The sequence below is a fragment of the Crocodylus siamensis genome, chromosome 5, assembly GCF_052110815.1.
Source record: "Crocodylus siamensis isolate JL-2025a chromosome 5, ASM5211081v1, whole genome shotgun sequence".
In the NCBI taxonomy this organism is placed as follows: domain Eukaryota; kingdom Metazoa; phylum Chordata; order Crocodylia; family Crocodylidae; genus Crocodylus; species Crocodylus siamensis.
The window spans coordinates 175,111,377-175,131,895 of NC_143399.1; the positions used below are offsets into that span (position 1 = coordinate 175,111,377).

Genomic DNA, 20,519 nt, shown 5'->3' on the forward strand with positions numbered 1-20,519 from the left:
CTATACATGGACCAAGGTAAATCCATCACTGCTTTCTGTAATTCTTCTACTATGAACACGAATCTAGGTTTTTTTCCTCTGTAGACTTCCTCTGTTGGGGAACAGCCAATAATTAATTATTAAATTTTGTGTACCGTGCTGTTGATTTTAATGTTTAACCATATGTAATCGATTGTATGTTAAATGTTTAAGCACCATCTCTCTAAACTGAGACGTATGGAGGATGGCATGTGGGATTCAGGTTAATGCTTCCAGCCAAGGAGAAGAGTCTGGGCCTAAATTTTACCAAACTTATTGGTTATTTTTGGTATCCCCCTTGCAAAAGGGGAATAGGTGCTCAGCATTTCTGACAGCATTTTAAGAAAACCAAGTTAGATATCCAAAACTGAGGCAGTGTGTTGTCATTATATTGACCATTTAATTTCCAAAAGTTTTTCAGTTGTAAGAATTGGTACCGACTGGCAAGCACACACAAACATTGATCCAATTTTAATGAACACAATCCAAATTACTTAGGAAATACAGAGAAATTACTTAAGGAAATACACAGATAAACTATCAAAAATTACATCTCCATCACCTGTTGTGGAGGTTATAGAGGCATATCAACACAGCAGGACATAATCTCCTCACCTACGATACTCATCCAAAGCATCAGAGGGGCGCAAGAGCAAACACATCCTAGGAACATTAACTACTGTTTATCTTCTAATAAACATGTCAAAGACTATCTAGTCTAGGATTAGTACAATTTGACCGTTATTCAATTGGTTATTTTTCAGTACGGATTGTTTTGCTTTACAAACCTGGAAAGATTTTAGATTGGTTAGAGATTCCATGAAGATCAAACTGAAAAACAACAACCAAAAAACCTTCAAGGAAGTGGTTTTGAAGACGGACATCCCAAGTCCATGCTACTGTCAGTGCTCTCTGTCAAATGGGATCATCTTGCATGTAAAGTTCATTCAGTCTTGCGTGAGAAATGCTCTAGCATAAACCTTTCAACACAAGTTCTTGTCCATATAAAAAGATGCTGCACCCATTTGTCACAATAAGTCTCATTAAAAATAAAAAGGAAATAAGGTGGACCATGTTAAGCAAAACTGAGAAGTTAGAAATTCTGCAATACTGCAAAATTCTTGCTGATATTAAAAATTACTGCGATTTACTAAAAAAGTCAGACAGAACACTACCATGGAGAGGTGCTTGATGAGAGACTTGTTTGGCCTGTGGAAGTGCCACAGGCATTCCAGTTCTCAATTCAAAAAGCATCTCTTGTTGTGTAATGCAATTAGCACTATAATCAGCTTAATTATGAAAAAAGTTATTTGCACAGCCTAAACTAAATTCACTTGAGGACCCTCAACTGGAAGCAATGCAAAAGACAAAGCCATTTTAATATACATTTATTTGGCAGAAATAACAGCTGGAAGCAGAGCAGATGCCTGGATACTATCACTTTGGATCAGTCAACCACTGGATTTCACCTGAAATCACACTGTTTGATTCAAGGGCAGAGAAAACCATATTGAAGGACACTGCCCAATTTGCCTAGTTATTTAAGAATTAAATTACATGATGAAAGCTCTTAGTAGCAAAAACATCAGGAACTACCTTGTGATGACTACAGAATGAATCTATACAAGATATCACCTTTGCCAAAAGTTCTGCATATTTTCTGCCTGACATCACATTCATCTGTAAAGCAATCATGTGTAACGGACAACATATCACTGTGAAAACCACAGGAAAAAAAGTTTCACAGATAAGCTTGAAACAATGTGCAAAACACTTGCTTCAAGACACACCATGGAGGTGTTCAAAATGGAGATGAGATAAGCACCTGGCTGGGGTTACCTGACACCAGCGCTCTTTCCTGCCCAGAGCAGGGAGGTGGACTCGATGAGCTAATAGGTCCCTTACAACCCTAGAAATCTATTACATTTATGAACCCTCACCTGAATCCAAATTCTTCATGAACGAGGTATTTAGCTTTACACCTTTCCTACAAAGTAGAAGAAGCATTACTGGTCACAGAAGTATAGGCAGGGAAAGAAAGCTTGCCCAAATGCACTTCAGGAATCTGTGTCAAAGCCAGGCATACACGTATAACACTATCACAGTCCCACAAAGGTTCTTTACCTGCCCCACAGGTAATTGGGTATTCTTGTCCTTGATAGATTTCCAGTGTGCATTCATTCTACTACACAGTTATTGTTTGGTCTCTTCTACATATTTTTCATCAGGGCATTTGGTGCATTGGATGAGGTATATTACATTTCTGGAAGTGCAGCTGTAACATCTGAGAATGCTGATGGTTCTGTTGTGGGGTGTAGTAATTGGGGGGGTGGTAGAGATATGTTAGCAGGTTTTACATTTCTTGTCTTGGCATGATCTTGATCCATTCGGTGCATTTTGGGCTGTAGATGAGGCTAGCAAGGTTCAGTGCTCGTTTAAAGGCTAGGATGGGTGGTTCTGGGAAGATCTCTTTAAGAACTGGCTCTTCTTCTAGTATGGGTTGCAATTTGTTTGAGGATTTTCCGTATTGGTTCCAGTGAGGGCTGATATGTCATAACCAGTGGCGTGCGATTCACAGGGGTTTTCCTTCTGTACTGTAGCAATTTTTCACATGGTATCCAGGTAGCTCTTTCAAAAGTGTGATCCATTTCTCTGGAGGGGTGCCCTTGTTGAATGAAAGCTTTTCTGAGATTTGTGAGGTGATGAGCCCGGGGGTTCTCCTCATTGTAAATGTGGTGGTATTGGAGGGCTTAGCTGTATATTACAGCTTTCTTGGTGTTTAGGGTCATTGCTGGCTCTTTGCAGATATAGATGTTAGTCTGTGGGTTTCGTGTACATCATGGCCTGTATTTTACCATTCTGGATAGTAATCATCGTGTCTAAAATGGAGATGCTGGTGCTGGAGTATTCAAGAGGTAGCCTGATGGAGGGGTAATGCTTGTTGAATTTCTGATTGAAAACAATCAGAGACTGCAGGTTTTCAGTTCAAATTATGAGGATGTCATCGATATAACTTAAGTATAGCAAGGGTTTGATGGTGCAGTCCTTGAGGAATTCTTCTTCCAGGTGGCTGATAAAAAGATTGGCATACTGTGGAGCCATTTTCGTGCCCATAGCTGTGGTCATGCTCTGGAGAAAGTGCTGGTAATTGAAAGTGAAGGTGTTGTGCATGAGGATGAAGTGTATAAGGTGAGTAATATCTTTGGGTCTGTACTCAGAGTTGTCATCTTGCTCCTGTAAGTATATAAGGCAGGCCTGCATGCCATCCTGGTGTGGGATGTTGGTATATAAGTTGGTAACATCTATAGTGGCTAGGAGGGTGTTGCTGGGAAGGTGTCTAAGTTTTTAGAGCACAAGAATACCCAATTACTTGTAGGAGCACATTTCTCACAAGAAAACCACTCTCTCTCTCTTCCCCCAATCTCTCAGTTCTAATCATCAAAGGAATTTACAAAACACCTTTTGCAGATGAGCCTATGAACTTCATCAACCTACTGGATACAAAAAAACCATGGACTAAATATAGATATTGTATTTATGACACATTTTAACCTGCCTTACTTTTGACTGCCCAGGTACCTCTCCACTGCTTACCAGCTACGTTCATTCCCTCCCCCCAAACCTCTCTCTCATTCATTGACTCCTTAATTTACATAGTTACTGACTGGCTGTCTTGTATGGATACCAACTTCAGGCTTCTTTACTTTTCATTCCATTCAGGAAGAGCAGACCACCTACAGATGCTGCCTCAGCCTGGTGAAGGGTGTTTGTGCCTGAAAGCTTGCAAAGAAGAATTTTTCCATCTGATTTGGTTTACTAAAAGACATCAGATTTATCCAAAGAACCGTGCCTGTCAATGTCCTTAGAACAACACAACTACAACCCATACCCACTATTATAGTCCAGCCCTTTACCTAGCCACTAGTATTCCTCTTCTCCCTCTTGCACAGCAAGTGGAGGGGATGCGGGGTGGGAAATAATATCAAGGCATTCTGTCAAAATTAATACACCTCCTCTTAAATGTGCCTTATGCTGAAGAGCTCTGTGGATGTGGATAGAAATCATATTTAATTTTTTTTCCTGAAAACTGTTTTAATTTGTTTTGTGATTGGGAGCCACAGAGAGAAAAGCTAGGCATGCCAGGTCTTGAAGTTGGCTTTTGGACAGTAGAGAATGAAACTTAGCAGTAGCAGTGCCCACACATTAGTCACAGCTCTCTCCCATTCACTCTTGAACTGCTTATTCTTGTTGGACATTTTGGCCACAGCTGCACATGGATAAAGTGGCTACATAGCCAAGATGTTTACAAGCATTTGGGGAGGGAGAGGTTGCTTCCAGCTCCCACATCTGTTTCCACCCTTTATGGTCATACTTCAGAGGGTGGTTTTGAGTGCTTGGCATCAGTCTTGTTCTTAGGGGAAAAGTTCTTGCTTATACTAGTCTCTCCAAGTTTGTAGCCCTCCAGACTTCTACCCGACCCGCAGGCTATCCACTCTTCCTCCTTACCAACTTTAGTTTGCCTGCAGGACCATAGGTCAAATTTTAACAGAGGTGAGGCAAAATCGTAATGCTGCCCCCTTCCTTGCCTCCAACAATATTGAGGGCATGCACTGTGGAATCACCATGCTCTACTACAGAAAGTATCCAGAAACCTGAGTCAATGGTGGCACAGGGATGGTGCTAACTAGACACATCTGTTTGTCCACAGGTTATCTGTTCCAAGTCAAAAAGGCTGGCAGGCAAGCAACTGATCTTCAGACTAGCCACGTTCAACTTACACCTCCAGTCAGCTATTCTCAGACTGGCCAAGTCTAATGACTGCTGAACTGTCCCTCTGCCTCTCTTAGTGCAGCCATAGAAGGATTCATGCCCTAAAATCAGAGAGTAGCTAGCTGCCCACTTCTCCCAAGTGCCAATAAGGAAAGTGTTTACAGAAACAGCAGAAACTTCTTGCCTCCGGAAAGGTAGTTTCCTCAAGTGGTTTTCCTCATATCAAACTCCTAATCCCTCATGGGAGAACTGGTCTAAAGGCTCCTCTTCAAAATACTAAATCGTAGATATGTGCAGTCCTTACATTGTAACATAAAGGATTTCATCCTGTGTGCGATAAAACTTGTACTGGGGCAGTACATCATTCTCTCATCACTTGCTCTTTCTTCCAAAAATTACTCTACCCATACTCCAAATATGTTAGAAATGGGCCCTGAATAAGTAAGTGAATAAATGGTGGTAGTGGGCTACTACTTTGTTGATGGCTCTGCCCTGAAGGTATCAGGTAAGGGGAGGAAAAGAAAAAACCACTTAGGAAAAATATTGAGAACTTGAGGTCAGTGGAGTGGGGGAAGGTGAAGGTTTTTGCTGAACAAAGGAAGGACCATCAGGATATTTTCTGTCATTAATTTAGATTTAAGACAGTGGTGGAAGGAAAGCCATAGGGGGCTATACATAGATTATTTTGGAAACCAAAAGTATTTTCTCAAGCTAGAGGTTTTCAATACCTGTACAAAAATAAGGCCAAGCAGTTTAGGCAAAGATATGAATCAAGTGGAAAGGAGTAGTCATGTCTTGGCTGTTCAGTTGTACTATGGGCTTCCACAAAAGACTTTAGCTACAAGTCCCACAAAGCTTTTTCACTGATTTAATGGGTGAGAGGGGAAGGGGCGAATGAATTGGGTTTTGAAGAAACTGAGACAGTTTTAGACAAAGTTTTTCTGTAACTATTAATTTAAAAACATGCAAGGCATTCAGATATCCTTGCAATGGACTCCCAGGGTGCATCCACACATGCGCTTGCAGCAGCACAAATAGAAGTGACACAAATTTGAGCAGGGGCTATTTGCCTCAGTGCATGTGCCTGGACATGCACTTTGGTGTGAGGCAAATTGTACTACTTAGGACAAAATAACCCTGCCTGACTCTTCCCAGATTTGCAGCCAAGGGGAGCTAGAGCTGGCCCCATCAGTATAAAAACCTGCCCTGTGCTGGCCCCATCAGTATAAGAAAGCTGCCCTGGCAAGTAGCTCAGGGCTACTTGCTCTCAGGAGCTTATGGGGTGCAGCCAATTGGTACCTGGGGACACTATGACTTGTGCCAGCTAGACTGCTGAAGCAGCCCTGAGAGTTCCCTGCACCCTTTACCCAGTCTGGCAGTGGGGGCTGCTGCCTGGCTGTGACCTGCTGTCACCTGTGACAGCATGTGACCCCAAGGCTGCAAACCTGCCAGATCCAGAAGGAGACTGCACCGCCATTAGAGGCATCTGCCCCTCTGGGCCAGCTGCCGGTCAGCTGTGCCTGCACAGTTGGCCTTTATGTGGCACTACTGTCATGTGTGCCACTGCCCAGCCATCTGGGCAGCTATCCCCCAGAAGATGTTCTCAGTGTGGTGGCCTGCTTTGAACTGTCAAAGCATGTCCTCCTGGCCGCAGGTGGCCAGGAGGTCAGCCACCTCCAGCTGGGTCCCCATGGTCCTCTGCCCCCTCCTGCAGCCCTGCCTCCCCCCTGCGACTTGTCACAAAGCCTGAGTCCAGGTCTCTGCATGGGCAGGCAGCGTGCTTCAGCACCAGGGCAAGGGCCAGGCGTAGAGACCGAGACTCCAATTGCCTCAGGGCATGGTCTGGGACTGTGCCTTGCCCTGCTTTTTCCCCCTAGGGTATTTTTGGCACCTAGATATCCAGGTATCAAATTTTGTTCCCACGCTGCATATTTGCAGTGCAGGGAATGTATTTTTGTTCCCAGCGTGCATCTTGCAGCATCTCAAAGGGGTTTGAGACACCACAAGAAACACGAGTGGGCTTGTGTGGACATGCCCCCAGAATACATATATATATCATACATAAAATATAAAACACATCACAAATGTTATACATACAAGACAGCTTTTGGATTACTGTCTGCAAGACTGAAGTACAATAAAGCTCAACAAGAAAAAAAAAATATTTCTACTTCCAAACAAAGTATCAATGAAAGAAATGCAGGAATCAAGTATATTTAGAAGGCAAAGCCTGTCACTCATCTCGTGCAGGAAGCGCCCAACTTTTCCTCCTCCCTATTGCTGTAGTATGACTCCTTTAATAAGTGCAGCCTAAACCATGAATTTAACCTTAGCCAAGTATTTGTGATATACTGGGAATTGTGTTTCTTTGAGCAAATATGTTGATTCTTGAGTCTCTTGGTTAATTCCAAGTGAGCAAAGGCTGCTGAGAATTAGTACCTACTCCACTACGGTAGGCAACCAAAGCCAAAGTCAGGAACAGAACCATCTTTGTTGCAGAGATGAAAAGATATATTTGCATTATGGCAGCCAATGATGCAGTTCAGTGATCAGTGTTTTGCAGAGTCATCTAAGTCAGGGAAGACATGGTCTGCACAGACAAAAAAATTTAATATCCTCTCTGACAAACACACTTGTTTAATAACAGTTGTTTAATACAAGTGTTCCTAAATACAAAGAAAAAGATGTAAATTGACACGTTACATTTTTATCACTGTAGTCCTGTTGAAGAAAGAAAATAATAAAAATCATATACACATAATGGAAGTTGCATCTCCTCAATCACAGAAGTGATGCAACAAAATTAGAAGGTAATCAACGCTGAAACTTAAGTATCATATGGAGAACTTAAGGAGGAAAGGACACAGCAGTTCCTAGATCTTAACCAGTGACAGTAAAATTAATAAATAGGAGTAATAGTTAAGGAAACTACATTTGACATGCACATGAAACAAAATTAAATTTGAATCTAACAAGTAGGTCACTATTAGTTACCAATACCATCGACTGTAGCACAATGTAATGGGAAAACAGTTAAGTACTTATTGCTCTGTTTTAATTAAATAAAAGACCAGCATGTTTTTCATGCACCAGTTTTTGAGACTACATGATCAACTTGAAAAGTTGCTCATGATAATTTCAGAGAAGGAGTTTTGTACGTAATAAAAGCTCTGACTGAGATGCAATTGCTATTAACTGATAACTTCTTGAATGTTCTATAGCTAATTTTTGCTTTAAAGATACGCACCCAAGATTCAGGTGTTTAAGTTTCTGAAGGCTGCTAATTTGAGTAGGAAGGTCCTCAATCTGGTTGTTGAAAAAGTTTAGCACTTCTAAATTCTTCAGGTCTGCAATATTCGGTGGTACAGCTGCAAAAAGAAAAAAAAAAAAGAAACAAGCTTGCTTCATTACAAGAGAAACTCATCTTAGCTAGACTAATCTCTGTAATCGCAGTCAAGTGAGCACTCCTCCAAGAGGGTAGAGCTAAGGGGCTCTGGTCCACACTCCAAACACTGCTTATGTAGTTTATCTAATCTCTTTAATGCAAGAAGTATAAGTAGTTCTCTGGCCTAGAACAATGCTTAAGTGATGCCAAAATACAAAACAATATTTCTACGCACCACTGCTCTCTGATGGCCTGTTGGTGCCTTTGTTTGCAATCTACTTTCAAAGTCACAGTTGGCACCAACCATTTTGGCTTCATCAGAAAAAAATGTTATTAGAAATTTTAAATACTTTGAGTAAAGTGCGCCATTGTAGAGCTAGTGACAATATGCTATGATCCCCGGCACATATTCATTTAATGGCATAATGGAATCTGATCTCTATTCCCAATGACCAAGTCTCCTACTCTGCCACATATACATGGCATGAGTGCGATTGGCAGGACCAGGGATTTAATACCAACTGCATCATTACTATTTACCAATGCAGGGGGAGCCCAGGATCATAATCATGCCAAGTATAAAGGAAAATCAAGGCATCAAGAGCTTTATAATTATTTTAAACCTGCTCTCCACTCATCCTGATCATAATCCTGGGCTTCCCCATCCCTGACAAATTGAAAGTTGCATGTCCAAAGTCCTCTACATGGGACCAACAATCAACTGATTGTTGACCCTAGGGGGCTAATGGCCTTCCCCTCATGAGAACCCCACACCTGGCATCCCATCACCCGTGGAGGAGAGGTGGGGAAAAAATGGGACACACAACTGAGGAATCACAGCCCTCAGGACCCACTTGGGGTGACGGTGCAAATAAATGGACAACCCCCCACCCACCCCCCAACAGATGCAGCAGCTATGAACCAGCTGTACTGCAGCTGCCTAAGGCACAGGGCTACCCTATTACACCTTTGATACCACACTGCACATGCTGGCAACTCAAAAATTTACCATAAAGTTCTGGGTCACTTCACTACAGTCAAATCAGAAGAATGGATAGTTTGGGCACTCAGAGCTAAATGACAGTTTTATTAAATGTCTGAGATGGCAACACTGAAACAAAAATCCATTCTGAGTGATGGTCCTTTCTGCCTCCTGTTTAAATAATCTGAGTAGTCATCCATTTAATATTCAACTAAATCACGACAATTTAAGTTCAGCCCTAAATGATGAACTGCTCAGCCAAGCCAGTTTTTGATTTGCCTCCCATGAGTAAAGCATTGTAATCAATACGCACAAAAAGGTTATATCAGATTAGCAACAGATCAATACCTGGTTATTTTTAAGAAATATGAAAGAGCTATTCTGAAGCACAATATGCATATGCTCATGCAGATAAAAGGTTAAAAAGCTGTACAGGTTTAAGTCTCTTCTCTATGAGCTTAGACTAAAATTCAAGTACACAGATGAAGTTTACACAAGAACTAGAGAAAAAGGGGTGACTAATCGCTTGCCCTGCAGCTTGTGACTTGTCTGATGTTCACCACAGTACAGGGTCAACCTTGACATCAGGATGAGTGGCGAGCAGGTTTAAAATAATTATAAAGGTCTTGATGCCTTGATTTTCTTTTATACTTGGCATGAGGCAATCCTCCTCCAGCCTAAAAATGAAATTTTTACATAGCAGAACATTACAGTGCCACATTTACATGATTATAAGCACAATTACATTGCTCACAATAATAGAATCCTAACAAATATCCTAATTACAATTAACACCCTGGTAATGGCTACATTCATGGGAGGACACACTTATCATGCTTTGTAAAAGAAATCATTAAAACAGGTCTACATATCAACAATATAACAACACAAAACACTTACTAGTATATTTGATCCACCCCTACAGGCATATCCCATAAGGTCAACAAGAATTATGCAGGAGTTTAGAGAGGCAAATGCCCTTTTACTTTTTTGCTTTTAAACTTGCTATGAAAGTTCAAATAAAAGGTTACTGATTTTTCGATCCTTCATAATACAAATGTTCCAAACATTAGAATACTGCAACGGAGCCATTATTATAATGTCTTTTACTATTCCTTTTTAACTCAATCTTTCTGTTGAATATTGAAATGATGGGTTGATACCAATGGTGACTTTTGTAATCAGGGATATCTATGCTTGCACAGGATTAGGAAGCAGAAGTACTACAAAATAATGGCTTCAATTTAGCCACAAACCAAGAATAATGTAGACAGACAGACAGAATGGAATCCTACCAAAGTTGCACTGCTGATGCAATTAAATCCTGGTCTGAAGGTATTGGTCTTTTTGACAGGATGAGAGATTATTTCACTTTCCTAGATAAATCAGTCCAATTTAACACCACAAATTATGCTAAATGTGATTTAGGCCTCGGTTATGGGGACACTGAAACATTAACCCTACATTCAGGATCCTAAACTTCTTCTAGCCAGCCAAAACTATTCTGAACTATTTAGAGAGAATAGCAGATTCTTGAGAATTACCATCAATTTAATTTGTAATCAGTTAGCAATACAAAAAACAGAAAAGGAAACAAAAAACCAACCCCCCTCCCCAAAATACAAAAAAAGCACAAAAAAGCAAAAGACCTCTCTTCCATAGCACTCTGAAAGTTCCCTGAATGGGTCAGTCTTGTGAAGTTAATTTTAAAAGAGAAAATAATGGGATTGTCTTAGCCTCATAAGTCAACAGCTTCACTGCTTCCAAATAAAATTCCTCTTTTGGTTCTGTCAGCAAGGGATAAGTTATAGTTTAGTCCTCGAGGAAGAACAGATCCAGTTTGCTCTTTCATCACTAATTTCCTACACATCCGCATACAAGCGGGTAGTCTTTATTTTTCTAAAAACCTGACCCAAACAAGTAAAAAATATAATGTTTCTAGATTTTGAAATCCCGCCCCCCAAAAAACCAAAACATTACAAAACTTAGGCACTACCTTTCATACCTCATACTTAAGCACCATTAAAAATCTGCTTTCAGGAGTGGGAAGGCAACAAAGTGAATAGGACCAACTAGGACTGGGGAAGATGATGGCCAAAAATCCACATAGGACAGAAGAGACTCACAGAGTAAGACTTCTGAAGTGGGAACTTAGTTCATGTAGCACCCACAGGTTACAAATACAAATGAACATAGCCAGCAGGACAGCATAAGAAGCATTAAGTTCTGTTTAGCTGGTTACCATCCAGAACATCAGCAGCCACTGAAGTTGAAATAGATTTGAGGGTTTTTTGACTAGGGTAGCGTTTTGAGGGTCCCCAATGAAAAATAGAAATGTATGTAGCTGCACAGTGCTCCCATATTGAAATATATTTGTACAGTTACAGCAAATTGGATTTTATATTGCAAATCATATTTAAGACATAGATATGCTTTATTTTCAAACACTTCCTCACATACCATTTTGAAAGCTGCCTGGATATGCTGATAGTGGGAAAGAACTAATATCCTAGCAACAGATTCAGATTAAATGCCATTCCTGTGGCTGCTGACAAAGGCACAACAGACCTTTGGAGTTTAGCGTGTGCCTAGGAGAAAACTTTTCCATAGTATCATGTTTTAGTCTCAGCTTCTTCAAGAGATGCCCATGGACCATAAAGACATATTTTGCTCCAAACTTGGGTATCTTTAGCCTGCAAACTAGCTTTACACCAGGACAGAGTTAGTGGACTTGAAAAGGCCACAACTATTGTTCAATGTTAGTCTAGGAGGGATGAAGGGACATACTACAATAGTTTACTTGGAGCTGCCTGTATCAGGCACCAGGTTCTTCACTGAAATTCCATGATTATATCCTGACATAGCCCCCCAGTCACACAGTAAATAGTGGAATTAACACTGAGAAAGACTGACAATTTATATACAGGGGATGCAGAGTTCCATTCAAAGCATCCTCTTACATGATGAGCTGAGAGTGAACTATCAGAGTCCTAGTTACATTTGACCCACATATTTACAACAAGATCCACGATGTCTTTAATAATCCTGTTATGAACATCTGCTACCCAGTGTCATTAACAAGAACTAGAACTCCTCCTAAGCAAATACTGACACTATTAGGCAGCCCGCTGTCTCTGCATCCTCCTGGAGTTTCAGGTATGCCATGCTGCAAGGGTCCATTCAGAACAAGTGAAAACAACAGAAGAAACCAGAAGCAAGAGCAAGATTTCTTTCCATCAAGAACCTCATTCAGTTGCTCAGTATCCCAGCCATTACTTAAAGAAAACCAAAAGGAGAATCTGCAAGACTCCAAAAGGGCAAAGTGAGGTTTCTTCATATCAGGCAGTTTCTACTATGTCTCATAGGTTTAGCTCCATTCTATCAGAAGACAGACCAGAACCAAGCAATACAAAAGCACCAGCTCAAAAGCTCATTTCACAGTTGTTCAAATACCTCTGCCAAGAATCTAGAGTAACCCAGAGGATATCAGCATGAGCCAATGCCAAAACAGCCTCCATGCTTTGAAAAATTTGAAATGGGCTTCCAAGGAAGGTGGTACTTTCCCCTACCTTGGGGGTCTTTAAGAGAAGGCTGGATAGGCATCTAGCTGGGGTCATCTGACCCCAGCACTCTTTCCTGCCTAGGCAGGGGGTCAGACCTGATGATCTCTTGAGGTCCCTTCTGACCCTAGCATCTATGAATCTGTGAAAACTTGCTGACCTAGAAGAGCATGCTCAATACAGAGTTTGGGAACAGTCATTTGAGGCTAAACTCTTTGGATGTACAGAACAGTAACCCAAAACCTCTACACTGGTGTTGTTCTCTAGCTGTGTTTAAAAAGAAACTGGACAAAAAGGTCGAATACTTCTGCCAATTAAGTATGAATGACTGCTTAATACAGTGCATCATTCATTAATGACATTCTAGTAATGACATATTTGAATCAGTGACCATACTTGATCTGCATACTAAGGGATCATTTTCAAATGTTATAACCAGAAACATAAATAAGAGCCTCAGATAATCAAACAAACTTGTTTTACCTTCTGCATTTATTGAAACGTGTTCAGAAAATGAACACATTCTTCCTATCTGACCTGTAAGAAAAGGATCCCTGGCCCGTTACTCTTTTACTCTTGGAAAAAGATACGAAAGTGTGGCCCCTAACAGACTCACTGGTTCAGAGGCATAAGCTTTCATAGCCAACAATCTACTTTGTCAGATGCTATGAATGGACTGGCAGAAAGATTAGATATGGAAGGGAAGAAAACAGGGGAAGAAGACACTGCCAAATAGGTTGATTAGATCAACTGAGATACATCAATTGAGATGAGGTGGGAGAGATGTCTGTATCTCCAGCAACTGACTATATAAAACTTTAATTCTCACAAAGCCACTGTGCCTTGATACAGACAAAGATGCCAGTTATGTCCCTTCTTCAACATGGACCACATCATCATCACTAGATCAAGCAACACTCACCCGCTCCTCTACCAATGTCATAAATACCATAACTTAAAGGTGCCGCTCTGCTGCCTACAAGGAACAGACAGGGCAATTCCCAAGTAAAAGGATGAATTGGCTTTGATTTAAGATCAGTTCCAGAAAAAACAGGAAAGCCCACAGCAGAACATCTGCAGTACTGCCAACCCCACCACGTCAAAAATCATGAGACAAACACTTAACATTAAGAGAGCTGGAATGTAAATTGTGAGATGCAATTTTTGAAGTGTGTATGTGTATGTGCTGTGTGTATGGGTGTGGGGGGGGTGTTATTTGTAAAAGTGTGGGAGGCTGTGGGCATGTGTAGCCCGGGAAGGGGATGGGGTCAATGCATACTCTGGCAAGATGTGGGGTAATGTGGGTCAGGAATGAGGGCAGCAGCAGGGCTGTGGGAGCTGTGGCTTGGGAATGAGAAGCAGACACACACAGACATGGGTTGCAGGCCTATGCTCTGCTGCCTTTGCCCTGGGAGCCATGCAGTGCTGCTGGGTGGGTAGGGGATGTGGCACAGCTCCTGGGGAAAAGGCAGAAGGGTGCAGCCAGCAGCTGCAGCCCACACAACCATACCCCCCCCAAGGGTGCATGCAGCAGTGGGAAGCTGACCGCCACCCCCACACTCCTGGATGAACTGCTCACAGCTCCACTGCACACCCTGCCCTAGTCCCTAGCCCTCTCTCTCCCTCACTGTGGGGACCTCGATCTGCCTCACTCCGCTGCTTCCTTCTCCCTCAGCAGACTTACTGGCACAGCATTGATCTACATGCGCTAGAAGAAAAAATCCTGAGATTTGATCTCTGTCTGGAGATCATGAGTTAGAATTAATTTGACCTTGAAATCAGGAATGTTGTGACTTTTCCACGAGAGTTGGCATTATTGCATTTAACTTCCCTCGACATTCCAACACTGAGCTCAGAGGATGTGTTCTTAACAGAACTTTAAGAGCCTGTCTGAATGCAAAATTGTGGAACAACAAGTCATCTGCAGACTCATGGTCTCAGTTGAGACTCCAGATTCTTACCCCATTACCTGGATTAGCTTTTTAAACCCTTGACCCTCAATGCCTTAACTACCTTGTTTTGCCCTTTTGATCTCTTTAACTAAATGTGACAGGATGGTCTGTCCCCGTAAGAAGAGGCAGCCAGCCCTGTTAAGGGCACTCAACTGTGGGCCTTCTGATCCTGACGAAGTGTCCTACTGGGTTAAAAACCCCAGAGAAGAGGGCTAAAATAGGACTGTGAAGGGACAGCTTGAGAAAAGGAAGCAAGCAGTGATTGCAGCTGCCTGATATAGGAGGAGACCAGGCTCCTGTGCTGGGACCCAGAGACAAAAGGTCCCTCCCTGAATGCCTGGGACAGAGAAGAAGGGGTTTTTGTTTCGTGGGCTTATTCTTTGATTTTTTTTTTTATTACCCAAGGATGATATCTGTTATGGGGACTAGCCAAGAAGCTCATCAGGGGAGCAGAGTCATCTTCAGAAGCCAGAAGACTAGGAAATGCTTGTACACTAACCTTCATCTCTCAGAAATAATCCTTTCCCCCCGTTACCCTTTACTTTAAAAAGGAGAGAGAAGGAGAAAGGCAGATGGGGTAAGATGGAAAAAGTAGAGAAAAAAAACCCAGCAACAACAAAGAAGGGGGGTTGTTACTGAGTATAGAAGTTAAGGCAAAGAAGCATTTTCTGATCTCTTTTGATTAAAAAAAAAAAAATTATTCTTGACAGCGCTACCTTTCACTGGTATCTAGATTTTTTATTTAACTCATTGTGGTAGTGTCAGAGCATGTTATAGGAATGAGAGAAAAAAAGTCATGTGTGATCATTGTGGGCGCTCTCTCTACTCCTATACAGATCTACATAAGTGCTTCAATTTAATTTTTGAGCAGTCCCACTAAAGTCAAGACAACTCCTCAGCCACTAAAAATTAAGCATAAATCCTGTATGCAAGATAAGGGCCTTAATTTAGTTTTCATACTGGCAAGTCTCAATCTTCTATGTACATGCAACATTTCAAATATTAATGAACTTTCAAATAAATCCTTTTTTAAAAATTGTATATAAACTTGCAGAGAGTGGTTGCTGTTCTTACCATAGTATGTCAGAATATCTCATATTTGTTAAGTCTAAAATTAAGGAATGTTTAGCATGCATGCAGACTTAAAAAAAATCCATACCCATATTTAAATCCATCTGTACTGGTGAAGGGATTTAGTAAGTGTATGCGTCTCAATAAGAGGGGAAAAAGCTTTGTTACATAAACTATAAGACAAACATTCTGGATGAAGTTTATTTGGGATATTCAAAAGTTAAAGTACAAATATAATGCTTTGCTTCCTGAAAAATACTACTATTTATCTACTTGCAGAACAACAAGAAACCAAGTTTATTTTTTAGGAATCAATTAAAGATTTAAACCAAAGCCTAGAAAAATCTCCATGGCTTCAACAAGCTTTGAAATCAGATCTGAAGCATAAACGGAAACATTTATATTAATTAATATTGGTCTTCTTACTGCCATGATCTTTAGAAATATTTTTAAGCAAGCCACTTTTTCAAAATCATTCTTTAATTACTAACTAATTATATAGTACCAAGAAATATTTACCCATAAAAGTAAAATAAATAAATAAATAAATAAAAATCTGTCGTCAGAAAGATGTACGTCTATATGCCAGTTTCACATTAACCCATTCTGCCTATATACTGGTGTAGACTAATACAACTGTAGAAGTAACCCAGTAACAATACTTTTGCAGCTGCTGTTCTTCCCATCAATTATGGATTAGAATTTTAGAAGTTGGCAACAGCAAGAAACAACTTTTGTAGTAAATAAACCTATGACCCATCAACATGGGTTCAATCCTGCAACCCATTTATGATTCAACTGGCTTCAAAAGGACTATTCAGAGCAAAGCTACACAATATAAATGCCCATGACAGTATTTCTCTCACCCTGTGCCCATACCATCATTGTACTAAATCACTGATATGCCGAGTCCTAAACATATAAACACCTTCTGTGCCAAGTCTACAGTATCCAAGACCTGGAATCCTGTTTAGGTTCATCTAACAAGGGTACTCTGTTACCAAGAGAGAGAAGTAATCCACTTCACAGAAATGAGAGTAAGAAATTAACAGAGGGAGAATAGCTATTTCCACTCCCTACCCCTTTCAGCTTCAAATATTGGCTGAGCACAGACAGCAGGCTTGGTGGTCAACAGAACAGTGAGGGACAGTCCCTGTCCCCAGAACACACCATTTAACATGCACAACACAGACACAGACACCACTTTGTAATTTATACCACCAGAAAGGTAAAAGGGTAGTCACTATAATATTGAACATTTGCAAAAAAATCTTCGTGCCTCCTTAATCTTCAGCACTTTATAGAAGCCAGTAGAATTGTTTATGCAGTTGTCCATGAGAAGCACTGCAGTTTCCAAAATGCTTTTAAGAACATATTTTCTAAATTACAGTATAGTTCACTGATGTGCTGGTGTGCTAACAAAGCAATACATCAATAAACAGTTTTAATTTAGAAGCTTGGATCTAAGGAGAAATGCTGAGAGCATAGGAAAGTCAGGCAAGAGCCTGGGGATAAAGTGGCATCTAGTGAAGGACAGAAGAAAGGACGAAAAACATATTCTGCTCTGAGAAGAATGCTTAAGAAGTAGTTAGAATTTGAAGAGAAATGCTAGTGACCAGGGATGCTGAAAAAAGAAATTGCCAGTGCAGAAAGTACACTGTTTAATAGCAAAGAGCTGTAAAACTGTTACGTGTTTTTGGGGGGTTTTTTTTTGGGGGGGGGGGGGGAGAATATGTAAAACCATGCCCAAAAATCTGACATTTAAATTTACTGAAGAGATGAAACGAGGCATCTGCCCAATACTGTAAGGGCTTCTTTAGTTTAGAAGCATTTTCATTTTTACTCTAGAACAGGGGTTTTCAACCTTTTTGGTTCAGTGTACCTCCAGTGGCCATTCAAGAATGCAAGAGTCCTCCCAGCGGCCAGACAAGTGGGGTGGGGGGCTCCCCCAGTAGCCAATCAGCAACCGGGGGGGGGAAGAGGAGGAAGTGGCGGTGCAGTGGTGGCCCATCTGACAGGACTCCCAGCCACAGCAGCTCACGAGGTACTGCCATCAGCTATGGGACTCCCAGTAGCAGCAGTGCATGGTACACACCTGCAGCTGGAATCCCCATCAGCTGATAGGGCTCGCAGCCATGGGGGGGGGGAGGGGGAGGAGAAGACCCTGCTATACATGCAGATTAAAAAGTTGGAAAAACAGCTATAAAGTTATTATGCATTTTCCAGCTCTAACTTTATAGCTGGTTGGACTGTCTTAAGGAGTAACAGATAATTTGTACATGTAGCCAGTCTAAATAAATTGCTCAATTAACCAAGTAATTGCATAATACATGTAACATGTAGAGGGGACTTTTGAGAGAGAGTCTTTCCTATGGCTATATATGAAACTAATGAATTAGTTAAACATGCTAGCTGTAGATAAACCTGCGCTCATGTTAAAAAAAAACCAAAAAAACCCCAAACTTATTTTGGGTTCAAACATAAGCAGAAAACCATTTTGTTCTTTTTTCCGAAGATTAGCTTATGACATTGATGTTTAGTATATTTTCAATAAACCACACACTATTCTATACAGACTAATCACCCACAGAAATGAGAATAAACTAGAGACAACCATGTCAGGGTCTTGAGTAAATGATGAAGGTCATTTCTCATGGGTTAAGGTTATTTCAGTTTCTTACTCATTTACAAAAACATAACTATATAGGCAGCTACATAATTAACTCTGTGTTTGTGAATAGAATTTTGAACTATGAGTTAAGAAAGTGAAACTACGGAGGTGTGAGAACAAGTGGTTCATAATGTTCATTTTGAATTACTAAACAGGGATATTGGTTATATCCCCGATATGCCAGTGAAGAATCTGATTGCACAGGACCTTGCTATTACACTGCAATTCAGTTCAACTGTATACTTCAAAGAACAAGCTCAAAAACTTTTCCTTTCAACAACACATATATAGACTGCTTTGCTTACACCTTTAAGAATTAAAGAACCAAAAACAGTACCCTGAACACCTGTATAAGGCAGCGAATCCTAACCAAGAGCCCTCAATGTTCACTAAGAATAAGGTAAGGGAGTCTCTACAGAAGCTGCATATAGGCCTGGAAGAGGTCAGTTTTCCAGACCCCCTGTGAAGGGTTCTCCACATATGTGACCCATACTTATGTGTCCATAACTGTACAGCTCTTCCAGAAGCCATATTGGTAATAGCTTCCAGGCTACTATTGATCCCAACTTTGTCCAAGGGCTGCAGGTTTCTTATCCAAGGAACCATTCTATGGAGAATTAACTTGGTTTTCCTTTAAACTGATGTACAGTTTAAGATCTGGGTAATTTAGATTTACAATAACTTATTCTTCTGAACCTAGTACTCCTTTACATGTGTACTATTCATCTGCTGCTTTTCCCCACAAGCTCCTGATTAAAGTCAAAATAAACATTTTTATATATGTAAAAATTCACTACCATCTGTATCGCATCAAAGGGTCAGGATTTTCATTTAGCAAGATTAACAAGCACAAAAGCCAACACCATATTTAACATGCAAATTCCAATACAATCGAGGTATCACACACTTGGGTTTAGTATATAATTTTGCTCCCCTCTTCTCAGATTATCCCCCCTATATATTATATTTATAAAAATGAAGTTCCCTTTCAGGGACCTCAGTACCATAAATAAAATGGTCTTCTACAGAGCATATGACTAGGGATCCAGGTTTTTTGTTTCCTGTGGAAAAATGCAATTTTCCCCTTTAAAGAAAGAAAAATCTAAGAAACTGCAGGTTTCCCCTTGCCAGCTACCTGATGCTGGGGGAAGCAGGAGGAGGGCAATCAGATAGTGGATGCCACATGCATGTATGCACACATGGACATGGCTGGCAATACAGGCAGGCAGCGTCAGGGAGAGCAGCTCCCACAGCTCCTTGAAGATAAGTCTATGGAGGTGGAGAGGCACAAGTGATGCATCAGAGGAGCATGGCAGGGGGGGACATGCCCCTCAGATTTCTGCACCTTCAGTGTGGTATAAGGCTGCAGCCTGGCTAGACTGGCACTAGGCAGGAGCTGCCTCTAAGACCAAGTGGGCAGGAGTGGGCATGGGATATCGGAGCAAGGCAGGAAGGCTCGGTGTTGCTGCTGCTGCCGCCAAGACCACCATGCCATCGTGGCAAAGCACCCCCTGCCTGCCCAGCAGCTGAGGGACACAACTCCATGGTGCTTCACATTGGCTGTGGCAGCACGCAGTTGCGACCCCCCACTGCTTCCAGGCAGGCAGGGGGTGCCTCACCTTGGTGGCCATGGCAGTGCAGGGCTCCCTCCCATGCCACGGCCTGCCTACTGGGCCATGGAGGCAGGTCCTGCCCAGTGCCAGTCCAGTCAGGCTACAGCCCTGTGCCCTACCCCCAGCACACACCCCCTGCCCCACACACTGGGAGGCTGGGGTACCAACATGGCTGGAGGGGTGGGGGACTGTGGGTAGGGAGTAAGGGACACCAGCAGGCCTGGGGGTGGGGCTACGGTTTGAGGAGTGAGGAGCAACAGCATAGACAGGGGCTGGGCACTGGCATATCAGGGCTGCTCAGCACCAGAAAACAGCAGGGGGGCAACCACAGCTAGATCCACACCACAGTGAATGAAGTGGGAGCTCTGATTTTGCATAATGAAAAAAACAAAAATCAAATGCTAAAATACATAGGTATTTAAAATATATTTTATTATAATAACTGAGGCACTGGTAGGCTTCCAAATTGCCTTAAAATGCAAATATCACTAAAACAC

At 41.5% G+C, this 20,519-nt stretch overlaps 1 protein-coding gene and 1 pseudogene across 2 annotated transcripts in view; both read right to left on the reverse strand.

Annotated features, from left to right (window-relative positions):
• The window catches only part of RSU1 (Ras suppressor protein 1), a 176,899-nt gene that overhangs the window by 118,936 nt on the left and 37,444 nt on the right, over window positions 1–20,519 (reverse strand). For both annotated transcript variants that reach the window (XM_090047217.1, XM_090047218.1), the window contains one exon: window positions 8,036–8,156. In XM_090047217.1, the coding sequence (XP_089903343.1) occupies window positions 8,036–8,156 (121 nt within the window). The remainder of the gene's footprint in view (window positions 1–8,035; window positions 8,157–20,519) is intronic.
• On the reverse strand, window positions 2,089–6,265 carry LOC149864942 (uncharacterized; annotated as a pseudogene).